The following is a 19404-nucleotide window of genomic DNA, read 5'->3' as shown; positions in this document are numbered from 1 at the left end:
TCACAATTATTTTTAAATATAATCTAGAATTCTAAATTATGATTCAGGATTCTTAAATAACTTAAATTCTGAAGTATGATCTGTTTAACTTCTACGAATCCGTTATCATTTACAGATTACAAAATTTGAAGTGTTACATTACTAAATCCATTATTTTGATGATTACATTAATTAGTCTAAGACTTATGTATTGCTTACTTTTATAATGTGAGTTTTTTTTATTAGCGTCTATTTAATACACAGATACACACACAGATCGTATTTTATTCTTGAGTGTCAAGATGTAGAAACATCTTTTTACTCGACTTCTGATAAAGATCGGGAGGGGGAAAAAGAGAAGGGTGAAAGGAGTGTGGGAGGCGGATGAAAGAGAGTGAGGTCTGCACTAGCGGCGGCGAAAAAAGGGGGGTGTCAAGTTCAGTGTCGTTATAAGATGTAGCCGCGGGTGGTAAAACCGCAGAGTCAGTTTTGCGTGAATGAGTCAATTAAGGTCGTCTATTTAATATACTACAATAATAAATTCTGGTCACGAATAGAAAATTCCGAGACTAGAATGTCTTAAACTTAAAGTAAAGCATTTTACAAATTTCAGTGTGGTTCCAAATGTTTATGATTTCTAAATTTCACGAAAAGTACATATTTTTGGAAAATTTGCTTTGTTCAGAAATTGGACTCTGCGTGGCTCATTTCATAGATATCTGAAAATATCTTCCCTTGTTTTTCAGTTTCTGTTTCAGTCGTCTGCATCATCCGGGAGAGGGCAGGTCATGACATAAACAAGCTGTTAACTCTTTCGTTAGCACTCCCTATGTGCGTTTAGAGCAATATTCCGGCATAGTAATGCTGGATTATGAAATCCTTATGTGAGAAACTCCAGCAATATTAATGGAGTCAAAAAACAGTAAATTTCGCTGTCGTACTTGGATTTCTCACACTTATAATTGGACTGGTGCAGTGCGCTCTAACAAAACGTGATGCACTTAATCGTAACGTTGTAGCCAAAGGATAGGCTTTCAAATTCTACATTTGCAATTGTGTTTATAGAACTAAGCCTATCCACAGTCAAAATGGCGGACTTGGAGGCAGTACTAGCAGATGTGAGCTATCTTATGGCTATGGAAAAAAGTAAATCAACTCCAGCTGCTAGAGCCAGTAAGAAAATAATTCTACCGGATCCGAGGTATGTGCCAAATGAAAAAGCATTATGCCAGGCCTTTTAAATGGAGGGTTGGTACCGAGTGTAACATGCCTTCTAATTGGTTGCTTTAATTTCTAATAATATTAAATAATATTTATTTCAAATCGAAGATCTGATTAACCGTAAATGCCGGAAACAATTAGGTCAAATTTCTCTATGAAGCTAAATTGCCATATAGAGTGTACCGCAATGATTTGACCTAATGCTACTTAGCGCGGCACAAGTTGATCTGTTTGTTTATTAATATCGTTCTTAACACTGAACTTAAATTCAAAGTCTCTTAAAATGTACAGATGTTTCCTAGATTTACTTTTTTGGTGTTGAGAGGTCAAAAATCTTCTTTGTCAGTTTTAGACCGGTTGTAGAGTACATTGGGTTTACGAAGATGTTGACTGCTCTTTTACTCCATTTCGAAAATTCGTCTTCCAAATCTGAATTTTCAAAATTTCATTGTATGTTTACATTAAATTTGAAAAATCAAAGTATTTTAAAATTGTCTGTGTTTAAAGGCACCTTAAAATATTGATATTCCTATTTATGAAAACATCATACGTTAGTATTTGCTTTTCATACGCAATTTGTTTTGCAAGGTGTTAATTCATTTTGCATCTAAGATAACTTGTCTTGAGTATTTTTTTTTTTTTTTTTTTTTTACTAATAGTGATAGAAATACATTAATATTTTCATGAGATGTAGTAATGATAGAAATACTGTAATATTTTCATGAGGTGTGTTTATACTAATTGGGGTTTGTTATTCTAAAGAAAATAAACTGAACAACAAAATGTTACCAGGAACTTCCATGTTGTTAAACTTTTCAGCTACTCAGTTTCTTAAAACAGTTTCTTTCATTCTATAACCCTTAGAAGTGTCTCGAACATATTGACTTGGCCTTACTAATTAACATTTGCCCACCAGCGGCCGAGCGGTAAAGACGCTGAACACTGGTACTTCGGTCTGAGGTTCGAATCCCGTGAACGGGCTGGCTGCATGGGCGTTTTCGTGGTTTTCCCCATGTGTAACGTGTATACGAGCCAGTTTCCCTTAGAGAGTCCTCCACGAAAGGCATCCCTCCCTTTAGGCAGATAGCCCTCGTGTGCTTTGCCATAATTAAATACACCACCAACACCAACTAATTAACATTTTCCCAGCATTCATGCTTTAACATATACACTATCAGGTTGCTAAACCTGGACAGAATTTAAATGCCATTATTTTGATTTTTCTGCTGTATGAAATTTGAAGGATTCTTATTTCTATTGTAGCAAAAGTAGCCGCTTAAAGTACTTCTTGTTCAGGAATGATATAAAATATTCTATTTATGTACCTTTCTTATCTGCAAATGATTATTTAGTGATCAGGAAGTATTTTGCTTAGGGTAATTTTGTATATGTCCATTCACATTCAAAATTTTATATTCATTCCAAGATGCTGAAACAAAACTATTTGTTCATTTTAGTATTGAAAATATAAACAGTACTAACTTTCATTTTAAACTTTGGTAAAATCCTAGTATACGGTGCAGCCTTGGCGCGATTTTGAAAATTAGTGCCAACACCAAAATCACTCGTTTAACTACTCATCGTATATGTCCCGTTCACTGCTCATCATAAAGTGGCCAAATCCCTACTAGGATTAAACCTAAACTTTTCATAAAATGTTAAGAACAAGTTAAATATCTATATAACTTGATAAATGTAAAGTATCGTAATGAAATTGTTTTCGTGACTTTATATCAAGTCGCTCATATTAAACATAAATTAAATATTTGAATGCAAGATAAGAGAAATTTCTAAAGTCTGGTATGATTGTTAATTCAAATTATGCATTTTAAATGACATTGATACAGCAGTGTCATACTAGCAGTCAATTGTTTCTTTTTGAATGGAAACATTGGTTGATCTTTACAATATGGTAACTGGTAGTTTGGCGACATTTTGGAGGCGATAAAGGTTACTACCTGGGACTTTGGTAATAATGTGAGCAGTACTCAGTTCCGATTACGCATTATTTTGTGTGAGGGAAATGAGAGATCATGGGATATGTCATGTGATATTAATGGACGAATTACGGTTCTTTAATCGGAAAAGGGGGGAAATCGGGAAAAAATCTGGAAATTTTGTATTTGGCTTTATTCTGTGTTGTGTGAAACAGTGTTCGTGAATTTTTGGATCCCATGGCCGTAACTAAAGTGAATTCGAAATGGGTATTTATGTATGTATTATAATGTATTATAATGTATGTGCTCATTTATATTTTAAGTAGTGTTTTTGAATTTAATTATATTTTAATTAAATGATAGTTGTTTTGTGAATTTTATGTTTGTAGGAATTTGGTATACGTTTTAGTTGAAGTAAACGTGCATGGAAATAATTTAAATATCTGACACTAAGTATTTGTAATGGTTGCGGTATGAATTCGTTGGTGACGTGTATAATGTAATAGATGATTTAGAGGTAAAAGTTTTTGGATATTTTATTTATTTTACATGTGGAAATGTTCATTACTTTTTCGCGATCAGGTAATTTCATATATGTTCTTTTTACCGGGTTTAAAGATTGAGAAAATTGTCATGTATTTTCGTAAAATTTTTCTAATTTATGAGAAAAAAGCAGTGTACATGGATATAGTGAAGAGTGTGCGCAATGCCATTTTTGTGCTATTCTGGGATGTTTTTTTTAAGTAAAAATAAGTCGACGTGTACATGGTTTAGTGATATTTTAATTAAATGATACTTATTTTGTGAATTTTATGTTTGTAGGAATTTAGTACATGTTTAAGTTGAAGTAAACGTGCATGGAAATAATTTAAATATTTGATACTAAGTATTTGTAATGCTTGCGGTATGAATTCGTTGGTGACGTGTATAATGTAATAGAGGATTTAGAGGTAAAAGTTTTTGGATATTTTATTTATTTTATATGTGGAAATGTTCATATTTGGAAAGGGTAAATACTTTTTCGCAATCAGGTAATTTCATATATGTTCTTTTTACCGGGTTTAAAGATTGAGAAAATTGTCATGTATTTTCGTGAAATTTTTCTAATTTATGAGAAAAAAGCAGTGTACATGGATATAGTGAAGAGTGTGCACAATGCCATTTTTGTGCAATTCTGGGATGTTTTTTTAAGTAAAAATATGTCGCCGTGTACATGGTTTATGTGTATGTGTTATTTTGAAAAACGCGTAAGGAGTATGGTATTGTGCACTTTTTCCGAATTTTGCAGTGAATATTTGTCATGATTAAGCAGTTTTGTTTGATAAAATTTCTAGCATAAGTGTAATTCGGCTACTAGATTGTTGGAAGAAGTGTTCAGTAGATAAAAAGAAAAGAAACATGTCTTTACTTAGTGAAGACAAAATGGCGGCGGGGAAAAAAAAATAGAGGGTTGCTGTAGGAGAGTTGGTTGCCAAATTTTCGCCAAAAAATCGCCAAGTTACCATAATGTAAAGATCAACCGAAACATTTTTAATTTACTTTTTTATGGTACTTTTCTGTATTCGGGACTGGATTTAGAAATATGTATGTATGTGTGTGTATACACACATGTACAGAAATACATCATATATACATGTTTATAAATAGATACCTTTTTGAATATGGTTCCAAAAACAGAAAAGTATCTTTTTTATATTTGAGAAACTTCAGAATTTTCAAAGTTTCATGAGGTAGTTTTTACAATGAGATATGTGTAATAGATTCTCTTATGTTGAATGGTATATTATTGAGTGGTAGGATTTAAAAAAATATTTTTTCAATGTAATAAAAGACAGAAAGGTGATGAGACAGTGTTATTAGTAGCTGTTTTAATAACTAAAACACAGCTAGTGTCAGCTGTGTTTAATAACTGAACAGGTAATTGCTTTAGTTTATTGAGAAGTTCATCTGTATTTATTTAAATTGTCCTCTTTTCTGAAAAGGTAGATATGGAATTAGTTTCTAGCATTGAATGAATTTTCCTAAGTCCTTCAGGTTAAATTAAGTCTTTGATAGTCCTTGATTCTGTATTTAAATCAGCCTTGAGTATCCTTTTGGGAATTTATCTTATGCTTAATTTCATTTTTATCAAAATGAACTGGTGCAGGGGGGGGTCAGCCATGCATAATTTTAATTTCTTTCACAAGGAGGGGGAGAAATCGGGGAAAGTGCAGAATCGGCCACTGCTTGGCGCGTTTTTAAGAATTGCACATACTTGGTATCCATGTACACGTTGACCTATTTTCACTTAAGAAAACATCCCAGAATTGCGCAAAAATGGCATTGCGCACACTCTTGACTTTATCCATGTACACATTGACCTATTTTCACTTAAAAAGTAAAAAAAAATGACAAAAATCCAATTCTTCTTACTCTTGTAAAAAGCACCAAACAAATAAGAGGGTGATTCTGCACTTAAGCCAAGAAATCTTGACTTTTTAATGGGCTCCTATAGAAAGTTCTCTGTGATGCCACCCATTTCTTTTAAGGGATATTTTTTTTTTTTTTTTCTTTCTTATTTCTGTTCCTTCCTCTAAATAAATATCTAACTTAATTTAATCATATACTTATATTGGTAATGGAGTCGATTAAGAATTGTGTTCCGTTTGGAGAATGAAGATTTTTTATTAATTATGTATAATTATATATAGCATAATAGAGAAGAACTGTTATTATGTTAGTTGAAGTGTAAACTTACAATATATAATAATGAAAAATATAAAATAATTCATATACAGTAATTACATTATGCTATTGTCATGTTTTGTTTATTATACTGCTTTTATTTTTAGAAAGCTGAAAGTATCACATTGATATTAAAAAAAATTGATAATTTTTTAAAAGTTCTTCAAAAAAGGATAAAAATTAATGCAACTTTTCCTCATGAAGGATCTAATATTTTTGTGTGTTAAATATGACTGATTTTATCTACTGAATACCCTATTTTTATGTTGTTCGTATGGGCACTTTATATTAAAGCAGCTGCCATGCTTTGACACCAAAACTGTCAAACTTAATTGCCCAAAATTAAACATGCAAATATGAAATATCACTAAAGATTAATGTGTGGCCAATTCGTTGAGGAAGTATCTTAGTGTGTTGCTAACTGTAGTTATATTCAAAATAATAATATTCATGAACTTTTGCACTATACTTCAGGTTAACCTAAGTTGGGAACACTGGATATAGTAGAAAGTGTATGCGTCCACCGTAGAATATAGTTCTACCATTTCGAGAAGTAATATTGTAAAATTTACGATGTGATATATGAATACTGTTGAACAGAGAGAACGGAAGGAAAAAATGTGTGAAACGATAGATTACGTTGCGTCCAGCTTTTTGTTAAAAAATTTGCTAAATCGCGTCAATCATTCAATGACCAGCAGGAAGACATCCCTTTTTTTTTGGCATTATTGGCGAAACTGCAAAATTTTCAACCTCATAAAGCTGGAGAAACCTCATAAATCTGAATAAACAGTACCACTAAGATTATCGTAATGAATGTTTTTTTCAATTACGGGAGGGCATTTTCCTGATAAATATGATAACGCTATTGTACTTGTTATAATCTTTGTGGGATTGAATACCTCAGTGAAAATAAAAAAAAGCCCTTTCCAATGCCACAAATTAAAAATACAACAGCCGTTTTCAAGGCCAAAAAAAAGGCAGCCGAGTGGTTAAATCGCTGAATTATTTGAGTGCAAGCAAACGGGCTATATTCATGGTTGGTTTGGGTGTTTTCCAATGTGTAATGTGAATACGAGCTTGTTTCCTTTAGAAAGTCCTCCACAAAATGCATCTCATCCCTTAGTCGGATATCTCTTGTGTGTTTTGCTATATTCAGATCACCTAACCTAACCAACATGGAAGTACTGATAAATTAAATAAACTATAGTAGAGGTAACAAGGGTTTCTGTTTAAAGGAAGAGATGGCTTCGTGGGGAATTTATAAGGGTAAAGGACTTTTTTAATACAACACACTGAGGAACTCCTATGCAGTTCAGAACTTACAAAAGCCATTAGAAACAAAAAAGTTATACTACCAGTGTTTCACGGTTTAAGCAACTCTATCATTAATGCGCTTGACTTGCAGATGATTCCATCTAAGGAAAGGAATAACCAGATTTTTTCATATGATATGCTTGTTGTGTTTATATCTCAAAGGAAATGTGCGGTTTTTTGCCTAACTTAAGCAGTCATAAGCAAACTGTTGTTTAATACGGTAAATGTTTTAAAAGCAATAAATGCATTTCTTAAGAATTTAATTTTTTAAATACTTTTTTAGTTATTATGAATATTTGTGCTTACTAATATAAGACATTTCTAATGTTATAATTTTAATTGATTAGTGGAATTAATTGGTATATGATTAATTAATTGGTATGAGATCATTTGATTCTTAATTATGTTTGTTTCACAATTTTAAAGCTTTAATATTTTTTTAATACCTTCAAATTTTTAATGGTAAGCTCTTTAGTAGACAGCAATCTGAAAATCTCAATTTCCAGTCTTTTTATTCATTTTATTTTTTATTTTAAACAATAATCAGTAAGATAGGATAAAACGTACTGTAGGAGGGTGATTTTCTGAGACTGACTGGAAATGCGTGTGTCTTAGGAGACAATTAATACATGATATAATTTTCATAATGTCTGCTATAAAATATTGTCAGAGTTTTTTAAACAATCGCAAATTTAAATTAAATTAACGTCTTTAAAAAAAAATAAAAATTTTCCCTTCGTTCACTGTTTTGGTAGCAACAAGCCGCATGAACTCTTAAAAATTAAAAGAAAATAACTTACTACCAGATTTTCCAAATTTATATACAGTCAAAAGTCGTTAATTCGGATACCCATAATCCGGACCTCAAAGCTACAAACTTTCTGCGCATGTGTCGAGTTGACGCAGAAAGTTTATGCGTGTACACATGCACATAATACGTTTACACATGCGCGTTTAATGTGTAACGGGCGGTATAAGCTAAGCTAAAATTATCTAATTCAGTTAATGTTGCAGATTGCGTTGTTCCTTAATCTTCGAATTGGATTCGGCTTATTATTTTTTGCAGACTGTTAGAGCAATTTTATAAAAGTAAGCTTGAACTTTCGATTATGTCAAATAGAATTTCCGATATATACCATATTTGACGGCATATAAGATGCACTGGCATATAAGACACACCCTTATTTAGAAGGCCACACACATGTAGATGTAGAAAAAGTTATGTGTGTCTAGACCTTTATCCAGGCTAAAAATGGCATTCAGTATTGAAAGTTAACCTGTGTCCTTCACGTATAAGATGCAGGTAACTTTTTTTGATACCAAATTTAGGAAAAAAGTTCGTCTTATATGTAGTCAAATACGTTATTTACTAATATGTAAAGGATCTACAAAGCGAAAGTATGTTTCAAAGTCCATTAAACAAAAAGTGGAATTACTGCAAAAAAAAATGTATAAAGGCATATCTTTTGTTTCTTTAACCATTCCAAAATCTGTTTATCAATTTCACACTGCTCTGCGGGGGGGGGGGGACTTCCCTGCGCACAATGAATTGGAAGTTCTGTCAGCACTAACCTTATCTTCAGGGCAGATGTTTATATTTTATTTTTCGTATAATTCCTTACTAAATGTAGTATTTCATTTCGATGTACTCCGTCTTTGATATGATTTAAATCAAATTCCTCGTCATTATAATTTCCTTCCGATAGTGAAGAAAGTGCCACAGAGGTTATTGAAAATGAAAAAATTTTGATTGAAAGTTAGTCGGTATTCTCGACACAGCAATTATAGGACTTGAACAGCGGAACTTTGTAACTGAACAAGAAATTATGTCTGTTTATAGAATTAAAGAGAAAGTATTATCACATAAAACGAAGCAACTTAAACAACTTACATTGAAAGAAATGTTTAATAAAGTAAACAAATAAATATTAAGCTTTTTTTTTTTTTTTTTTTTTTTATATATATAAATTTTGATACCCTTTAGATCATAATTGTCCTTTATTTCATAAATTACGGTTTCATATTTTTAATTTTATAATTTCTGCATACCATCTTACCAGGTTTAAACTGATGATCTATAATCCGGAAAAATCGATAATCCGGAATCGCCGAAGTCCCGACGAGTCCGTATTAACAACTTTTGACTGTATTTTACTTTTAACTAAGCGAACGGTCATTTGGGGGGGGAGGGGAATTTGACCCAAACTGCAAAAAATACATTGTTAGCTCTTCCGGTTTCAAGTTTTAAATATCATTAAATTAATATTCATCACGTTTAGATAATAGTGAAATATTTCACATAAATTAAGATAATGAATAACATTCCCTACATTTCACACTATGATAAATTATCAATTTCAACTGCAGCTTCTTTACATAAAAAGATTGTTATCTAAATATGCTGCATTTGGCAAGAAGTCGCCAAATGTGTAGCAAATTGGAGGAATTGAATATCTGCGGGCAGTTTACTGTGTATGGATAACTTGAAGAACAGGGTGAAAAAGATGTGAAAAGGTCATTCTAGCCTTGTATGTGTTCTCAGGTTAGCTTGTCGCGAAGTATAGAAGCTGACAACCTTCTATTGTGCTATAAAATTTATTTTATTCAATTTATTTGAAAATATCGTTTTATTTATCAATGTTTGTTTTTAACTCTGCTTAAATGTGAATATTAATATGATGGTAAAATTAATTTACCTTAAAATTATCTAAGATCTGTTATTGTAAAATTATTGTTTCTATTATCTTATTATTGTATCTAAGACTTGGGTTTAATTAATTGTATGTGAAACTTTGTATACGAGACTCAAAAGGTGTGTGAGACTCAAAAGGAAAAAATTCAGAGAGATTTTGCCTAACAATGAAAAAAGTTATTAATTGTAACTTTCAAAAATTACTTTTGTGCATTATATTGTAACTATAATATGATGCAGCCTTAATTCAACAGAAGTTGCAGATGAGATTTAATATACCACTTAATCTGTTGTTGGATATTTCAAGGCTTTGGAATATTGCCTTTTAATGTTTTTATATCTATAAATAGGCTTTAAGTTGTTTCAAATCATCAATTTCTTATTTTTTTCGTTTTTAAAATGTTTTTAGCAATAATAATGTTTAATGTGTAAGATCTCTGATTAAAAACTAGAAAAGTCATTTCCTTCTCTTTTCATACAGAATATAACTTAATCTTTAATATTGATTAGTTTTACTAAGTTGAATGGAGTTTTTAACCATTTTTACCTTAATCATTTATAGCTGCATCAGCATACAGCTACAATAACCAGAAATCCTTTCTTATCTACAAAGAGTCAAGTCATAAATGGGCAGTGTAAAATAAAACTGTTTTAGCTAGCAAAATCTATGTACTGACACTTTTTGCTAAATTAACTAGCATATATTTTTTAAGCTTTCTACATCATTTTCTTTAAGAAATATTTTTCGTTTATAATAAGATGTGGACTTTATTTTTGCATTTACCTGTGTTAAAAAAATTGTCATATTACAATTGAAAACATAAAACTCTGATTTTACAACTTATGTGCAAAATTTTATAATAAGACCCATGAAAAGTGTGTATATGTCTTCTACTGAGAAAGCAGTATATTTATTTTCAACTTATCCTTTTGAAAATTTTATAAGAGAAAAGTTCTTTAGTTTTTACTTTTTTTTTTTTTTTTGGTTTATATGGCTCAGGTGCTATAACAACAGATTAAATAATTAAGTATAATGAAAATTTTTTATATTCTTGTCATTTGATTAAATAATTTATTTGATCTTGTATCGCTTGTACTGTTGTTTCTAGGAATTCTCTGCAGCAGAATATTCTTTTTCTTTAGAAAGAGAAAACATTTTGAAGTTATTTTAAAAGTACATGTGTCATCTTTATATGTATATATATGTATCTTGAGATTATGTATCAAAATATGCACTCTACCTACTTATCTGTCTGTGAAAAATCAAAGTGTTAAATTTAGTTTGCCGTGATAACTTCTCTATGATATGTTACTGCATATCATGGCATTTAAGGTAGTAAATTTTTTAATGTAGTATAGTTTTGTATCATATTTTTTAATGTTGTTAAAAATACAACAAGCAAGTCTTACAAGAAGTCATTTTTTGAACCATGTTTTCACATTCATACGAGGGAGGAGAGGGATGCAAGGTACTTGATAAGAGTAAGGCCTAGATGAGGATATATCTAGGACAGTAAAAGGAAAGAATTAATAAAAATCTTTGTAATGAAAACCTTTCGTGCAAGCTTCAGACATGAATGACTACATTAATGGAGAAAATCCAATGCTGCACTAATTCACATTTGAAGGGTGGCCTCTACATTTGAACAAAACAGATGGCTAACCATAGGCATGCAATGTGTGCAGTAGACAGGATCGTCAATAAACAAAATTGATTTTCCTTGTTCAGGATACATCAAAATCACATGTACAGTCTGCTTTTTTATGAAACAACATTTGTAGATAAATTAGTGCCAAAATTTTTCTCTTTACAAATTATTGCAATTTGCTTGTACAATTTGTTGTTACACATTACATGAATTTTCAAAATCATTTGAATAGTATTCGTAGATGAATATCTGTTGATCCAGTATTTAATACAGATCTATTGATCTGCTTATTGTCATTGTAGATATGACAGTTGTTAAATCAAGACTCAAATCACTGGTGGTGATCATTGAAAAGATGAATGTTTATTTACAACTAGCGCAGAGATTTTTGTAAGGGGGCGAGGAAGAGTATCCTTCAAGTGACTAACAGGGATCTCAACAGAACTAAAAAAAATTCAGATCTGTTATTATAGTTTTTATAGCCCAGATTCACTTGTATGAGAAATGGCTCAGGAATAATATTTTCTAATATCCTTCATTACAGTCAAAAGTCGTTAATTCGGACCTCAAAGCTAAAAACTTTCTGCGCATGCGCCGCGTTGGCACATGAGCACAGGCGTTTTACGCGTGCACGTAAGAACTTGACTACTGCGCATATGCGTGTGCGCAAGTGCAGAATACGTTTTCGCCTGCGCGTTTAATGTATAACGGATGGTGTAAGCTAAAATTATCTATTTCAGTTAATGTTAATGATTGCGTTGTTCCTTAATCTTCGAATTGGATCCCGCTTATTATTTTTTGCAGACTCTAAGAGCAATTTTATAAAAGTAAACTTGAACTTTCGATTATGTCAAATAGAATTTCCGATGCTGGAACTTCCAAAGGATCTACAAAACGAAAGTATGTTTCGATGTCCAACAAACAAAAAGTGGAATTGCTGCAAAAAATGGATAAAGGCATGAAGAATGTGACAGAGAGGTTAGTGAAGACGAAAAAATTTCGATTGACAAGTTAGTCGGTATTCTCGGCACAGCAATTAACGGGACTTGAACAGCGGGACTTTGTAACTGAACATGAAATTATGTCTGTTTATAGAATTAAAGAGAAAGTATTATCACATAAAATGAAGCAACTTAAACAACTTACACTGAAAGAAATGTTTAATAAAGTAAACAAATAAATATTAAGCTTTTTTTTTTTTTTTTTTTTTTTTTTTGTAAATTTTGATACCTTTTAGATCATAATTGTTCTTTATTTCATAAATTACGGTTTCATATTTTTAATTTTAGAATTTCTGCATGCTATCTTACAAGATTTAAACTGATGATCTATAATCCGGAAAAATCGATAATCCAGAATCGCCGAAGTCCCGATGAGTCCGTATTAACGACTTTTGACTGTATAATATCTTCATTTGCGTGCACTAATATCTTCATTTGCGTGCACAGGCTCTTATTGATGAAGCAATAACTCCTTTATTGCTTCATCAATAAGAGCCCGTGCACGCAAAATCCATGAGGAAATCAGTTAATAAGATGAAAACAGTCAGTACATAGGCAATTTCATTTTAAAATTGAAGTGAGCTCACTTTCTGAATACTTTGAAAAAGTTGAAAATTATGTGAATACTTGGAAAATATGAGTGAAATGGTAGATATCTTACTTTTTGCCCAGTGGCAACACAGAGCTCTTACATCTCTGAGTTTTTAAATCATGAGTTCCTTAGACTTGTACAAAAGATATAGAAAATAAAAAGCAAAAGAAAAATTTTTTTTAGGGTACCATTTGGTGATAATTCACGATTTTTTGGCACCATTTCTGTTTACGTGCAACGCTCTGCCCAGTAAAATGGCATCCAGAACATAATGCAATAAAACATAATTAAAACAAAAATTTTAATCTCAATAAACTGCACTTTAAATAAAACAAGGAAATAACATAAGAATGGAAATGCATATTATCTACTTTATGCAATACGAAAAGGAAATATCGACTTACCTTATTTAAAATTTCTGTGTCTTTGGTGTGTGGTAAACAGAATTCCTAAGCAGCATCTAAAAACTGTTTAAAATTATCTGTTCTAGAATCTGTATAGCCTTGCCACATAAATTCACAAAAATAAAAAAAATAACCTCTGTAGTGCTGGACTGTCGGACTCTGTAGAGTCGAACAAACCCATTCAAAGCCATATGACCGATCTTTACGTTTGACCATATACATTTCCTTCGTACAAACAGGATACTTATCATGACTACTGAGTAAACTTTCATTTACCCACCAGTCAATTAATGCTTTTTTTCCCAATCGTTCCAAATAGTACAGAAACTTCAGATTAATCTTATCACAGCAGCCATTTTATGGTGTAAAGCACTAAACAAACAACACACTTCCTAAACGACACCCAACACACAAATAAGTCGTGAGAAATCAAAATCACCGCGATCACACATTACAGTCAATCGTGTCATGATAGGGTTTTAGAAACATACACCGTAAAATATTCAGGTTACAATAAGTGAAATGACAACTTGGCAATAAATGAAACAACAACTTCGTGATAATCCAAGGGGCACTTCAAAATATTGACTACCCAAAGCAAGTTCAAAATTCAGGGCTTCGAGATGCAAACTTTCCAGGCAAAGATTATGCAAAATTTGGTGGCACTAGGTGCTACTGTTTTTCCATAGTGCAATTTCAAAAGGCAACTATATTACATTTTGCCTAGTGGCAACATACTTCTTTTATACTATTGGCTTTTCTCATTTAGTTTGAAATATTCATTAAATTTGAAATATAAATATCTTATGCCTTGCAGAGTGCAACACCAAGTTTTTAATTGTTGAGTTAATTTAAAGTTCATTGAATTCATGCAAAATAGAAAATAAGTACGAAACAAATTTGAAATTCGAATTCGAGCTTCAGAGTGCATGTTTGGAAGTATGACTTTGTGTGTTCAAAATTTGGTGGATCTAGGTGCAGTTGTTTTCCGACAGTGCAAAGAACTTGCATACATACATACACTGGTAGATAGTTACTTAAGATGGATCTTATACTTAAGATAGTTACTTAAGATGGATCTTGCATTGTAGCATATCATTAAGTGGGGGTTGAGGCTAAACAGGATAAAATATTATTGTGACACTCTTCAGATATTAGAGTAAAGGACATGTATTACTCAGAAAAATACAGGCTTTGAAACATCCAAAAGTGTGTGTGTGTGTGTGGGGGGAAGTCGTCTTTTTTTGATGGTGTACAGAGAAAGGGAAGAATTCATATGAATGATAGCAGGAAATTTCAGAAAAGTGTCAATAATGGGAGATGTCCACTGTGGAGTGCAGTGCAACTTTTCACATATCATGCTTTCCACAACATTATCCAGCAACTGTTGAAGCACTTGATTCCACTTCTTTGACAGTGTATAAATGAGAATGTTCTTGTTCTCTAGAGGATAATTTTGACCAGCAAGTCACCTCCTCAGAATATCCAAAATATTTTCAATGATGTTTAGATCTGGAGAACATGCTGGCCATATTGATGTGGTGAATATTTTCCCTACCTAGATAATGAGCAACGAGCGTTCAATGATATGGTGTGTTGTATTCTGAAAAAAGAAATTTATCACCAAAAGCACCATGGAAAAGGTGAACATGAGGCAGTAGAACTTCATCGATGTATTATTGCCTGGTTGTAGTTTCATTTGCAGGTGTGTAGCCATTGATCAAGTGCCAGCCCATAATATGATATTGCTTGTTGGATATTAGTCCATTTCCTGGACGTTATCTGGACAATAAGCAGTACCACTCCCATACCATATCAGTTGGCATGTAGTACAATTCAATAACAGACTGACAGAATATTATCTTCTGAGAATAAAATGTAAGCTTTCTCCTGTTCAAACTAATTATGATGCTCGTGATATCATTGCAAATAAGAGGTATGATGTTGTCTCGACAATCGGACACTTGCAACAGGTCTGCAGGCATATAATCCATTTTTTGCAGGTAGAACCTGTCTTCCAATGTTGCAGGTGTTGTACATCTAACATTACCTCCTCTGTGACATTGGCTACATGTTCCAGTGGTTCTCAGTGCTCTCCATACCCATAAAACAATGCTGTTGGTGATGTTGAACTCCCTTGTAACATCTGCTATTTTTCGCTCATCTTTGATCTTTCTAACTCGGATGATTTTACATGTGGAAAAAACACCAAAGGCTTCCAAGCCTTTCCCACATTTTGCTTTCTGTCATTCTGTGGTTGGTTTGGGTGATAAGTCTCTTCTTAGTAGTTGTCCAGCAATGGACATACATACAGATTCTCCATTATTTAGCAGCAGAGATGAAAGTTAGTAGACAGGTCTTCATAGTAGATTCACATTAACATTCAAATGTATTTCGTTCCTCATTGATATTTGACTGAGATGTTTTCACATCAGAGGACTGAATGCCCATTGAATACTTTGCAAATAACATTTCTCTTGAATTGTATTATCTGAACTTAGTTTCATTATTTGAAAATATAATTGAAATCCTTCCTCTGCAAGATTGAGATCATCTTAGAGCTTAGATAAAAGCAATACTGCTCACAGATTGGATCTGTTCATAGTGGACATTCAAGTGTACTGCATAGGTAAAAACAGCAATTTAGCATTTCTTTTATGAGGTAGTGAATCGTGGACCAGCTAAGGTGACTTCATGTACTTAGAAAGTAAAAGTTACTTTTTTCAGTCCTTTGGAAGAGCTGGAAAAGAATCTTTAAGTGCTTTAGATTGATTGCTTTAACAAATAGTGCATTTTCATAGAGTGAAACATACAGTTTTTCATCCTTTAAAAATCCAAACCTTTTCTCAAAGGATGGTAAGTGAAAATAGTCCAACATGCTTATGAAACATGTGTTTGCATTCGTTCAGTCTTTCCACTAAAGAATACTTAGTAGATAGAAAACTGGATATGTGTATTCTTTATTATTATTTTCATCCAATGTTGTTAATTTCATTTGAAGAATTCCTTGGCCATTTTTGCAGACTGGGAAAGTCTTCAAACTATTCTTGTTAGTTTTCCCTCCCTTCCTTCTCCAACCCCCCAAATGAAAATAAATTAAACTTTTACATTTAATATGTTGGAAAATAATTTTTTTGTTAGGCGTTGAAAAAATTATATTGATTTAACTCTCTGAGTGGCATGGCTGTTTTAATCGGCTTATGGAAACTTTTATTTAAACAGCTCCTATTACCTACATTTTTATAGTTGCTTATTTTTGTCTCTGTTTTCATAACCTTACATTTCTTAAGATGATATAGAATACATTATTAAAGAAAATAAGAAAGCAAAATATTTCAAATTATAGTCTAATATATACCTAGTGACAAAAAATCTGCCAATATTAAGATTACAGAGAGCTCAGAGGATTAATGAGGTTTTGAAACACCTGGAGTGTTCCTTTTTTAATGGAATTCATGTAATTATTCTTATAGTTTTAGTATAACTTGAAAATCTATTAGCCAGATAAATTGTTATCAAGTTTGTTTTACTGTTTTTCATTCAGAGATTAGTCTTTTTTTTTTTTTTTTGACTTTCTGTAATTAAGGAATGGGAATATTATAAGAGCAGTTCTGCGTAATTCCACACAGCCATCTCATCTTCCACCATCAAGATCTTAAAAGTTGTTAGAGAAGGCAACCTCTTGACAATGCATTTTGCAGGATTCGTATTTCCTGGTACATGATTCCATTCTAATTTATTGAGTTTTTAATTTCTCTTTCTCTGTTTTCAATGAAAATAGATATAGACTTTTTATCCAGAGTAAAGTCAGGATGTAATTAATCCAGAAATGAACTTTAAGATCCTCTTCTTTCAGCTCATTTCTAATGAAGGAATGCAGGCAAACTGCAGTTATAGCTGCTATGAGTTCAGGCAGCTGGTTTTTGCATCCATTTTTAAAATTCACTGCAAATGATAGTTGGTAAAATTATTTCTCACCGTATATTTAAAAGATTTTCTATTAGTAATAATTTAGGAGGTGAAATTATAAGAGCAGTAAAAGCAGTGGGATTGAAAATCATTTAAATGATGGATAAAAGTAATTTTTTTTTCTCAAGTAGCTTCGTAAACAATTTATCACAGATACATTACGTCCTAGTTAACTTTTGAATATTGCCTTTTAAATTCTGAAACATTTCCCATGCTTTGGTGGGATTGATACTGATTCATCCTCTTAAGTTTAAATCCAGCTGAAGATGTCATAGCTATGTGTTTAGCTGGGGTCTCTGAGCTTTGTCTGTTCCTTTTGAAATGAATGTTTCCTTTTGTTTATATTCTGCACACCTGTCAAGCAGTTATCTGCATAAAATGATCTAAGAAGTCTTTCAGGTTGTTTTTGTATGCACTCAAAAAGAAAGGGCTAGAAAACAATTTTCCAGAAACAATTTCCAATCTAGAAACAATTCCAATGCAGAAAAAAATTCTAATCAAACAATGGTGAAAAATAGCTATTGATTATTTTGTCATCACAAAAATCCAAATGCATGATGATTATCTTCATCAGTTCTTATTGGTAAAAATGGCCTTTGTCAATGTTAGCAGATGCAGTATTTGTTCCCCCTTAAATAAGTTAGAACCTGTTTGAATTCATTTAAAGAATGCCCATTTGTATTTGTGGCTGACATATCAAGTACTGGTCATTAGGTATGGTATTTCCTTTCTCATGCAGCTCAGTGAAGTAAAATGCTCTGTGAAGTAAAATAAAAAGTTTCTTTCCATCTGTAACTGGTTCGATTATACCTCTTTCATGCAAATCTTGTGTGATTAAATCATAGTTTTCATATTTACCAGATTGATTCAGTTTTGGGCTTCTAGTATATAACCATCTTATTTTCTTATATGTTGTAATATCTATTGCCAGATTTATGCACTTGTATATGTAAAGGCCAATGCTTAATTTCTAAAATTAGAAGTGCCAGAACTGTATGGTAGACTCTCAGGTAGAATAAATAAATAAATAAAATAATTAAATTAAAATTGAAAGAAATATAAAGAGATAAATTAAAATTAAAAAAATCATTAAATTAATTATAAATATTAAATCAATTCTATTAATTGTTTATAAAATTAATTATGTCAATAGTTTAAAATTCTATAATATGAGACTGTGTCTTATTTGGGGCTCCAGCTGGAATTACAATTTAATTCAGAAACTAAGAAATAGCTCAGCCTCTAACTGAATTTAAGCCCTGATTATACGGTATAATGTACTATTTCAAGGAATGATAGAACAAAAACCATTCTTTTTGCAGCACACTGCCGAAAAAAGATACAATCTTTAAATTACCAATGATAATAGAATGCTAGAAAGAATATTAGAAGAATGCTACAGAGAAAGCTAGAAACAGTATGAGAGTATGGAAGGAAATTTTAATGGAGAAGTATAGCTTTGAAAATAAAAAGTGAAGACTGTAACACTTTCTGATTGAGATGCTCTGCCGATATAATTCTAGTCGTTGAGCAGAAATTTTCTCTGAAGAATTTAATAACAACATAAGGGTAAATGTTATGCTGCTGTGTACAAGTAACAATTATGGTCCCTCATGTTTAGTTATACCATTCAAAAAAATCTGCAGGAACTCTTCAGTGGGAAGTCACTAATGTGGCCCATTTAATTCAGGCTCCGGTGTGTTTTGGCTAGAATTATGATTTATCTAAAAAATTGAGAAGTACTGGGCTCCAGCTTAATTTAAGCTTTAGTAAAGGGCTCAGAAATAGCATTTTCTAATGACTGCAATATGATATAGGAATTTATACCATGGCATACCACTTTCTTCTGATTAATTATGTAATAGTGATTGTTCACACATCCACAATAAAATGCACACTAATTCTATGCATGACTATGC

At 31.9% G+C, this 19404-nt stretch overlaps 1 protein-coding gene across 3 annotated transcripts in view; it reads left to right on the top strand.

Annotated features, from left to right (window-relative positions):
- Positions 1–773: 773 nt before the first annotated feature.
- Gprk1 (G protein-coupled receptor kinase 1) overlaps positions 774–19404 on the top strand; it is a 368709-nt gene continuing 350078 nt past the window's right edge. For 2 of the 3 annotated variants that reach the window (XM_085822051.1, XM_085822049.1), the window contains exon 1: positions 774–1180. In XM_085822051.1, coding sequence (XP_085678177.1) covers positions 1068–1180 — 113 coding nt within the window. In that variant the 5' untranslated portion in view covers positions 774–1067. The remainder of the gene's footprint in view (positions 1181–19404) is intronic. The other variant, XM_085822052.1, reaches the window with a different exon arrangement.

Source organism: Stegodyphus dumicola, chromosome 8 (assembly GCF_044657685.1).
Source record: "Stegodyphus dumicola isolate Sdum_Otavi_A_Nest chromosome 8, ASM4465768v1".
Taxonomy (NCBI): Eukaryota; Metazoa; Arthropoda; class Arachnida; order Araneae; family Eresidae; genus Stegodyphus; species Stegodyphus dumicola.
The sequence above is the reverse complement of the archived record's forward strand: the minus strand, read 5'-3'. Positions and strand labels throughout refer to the sequence as shown.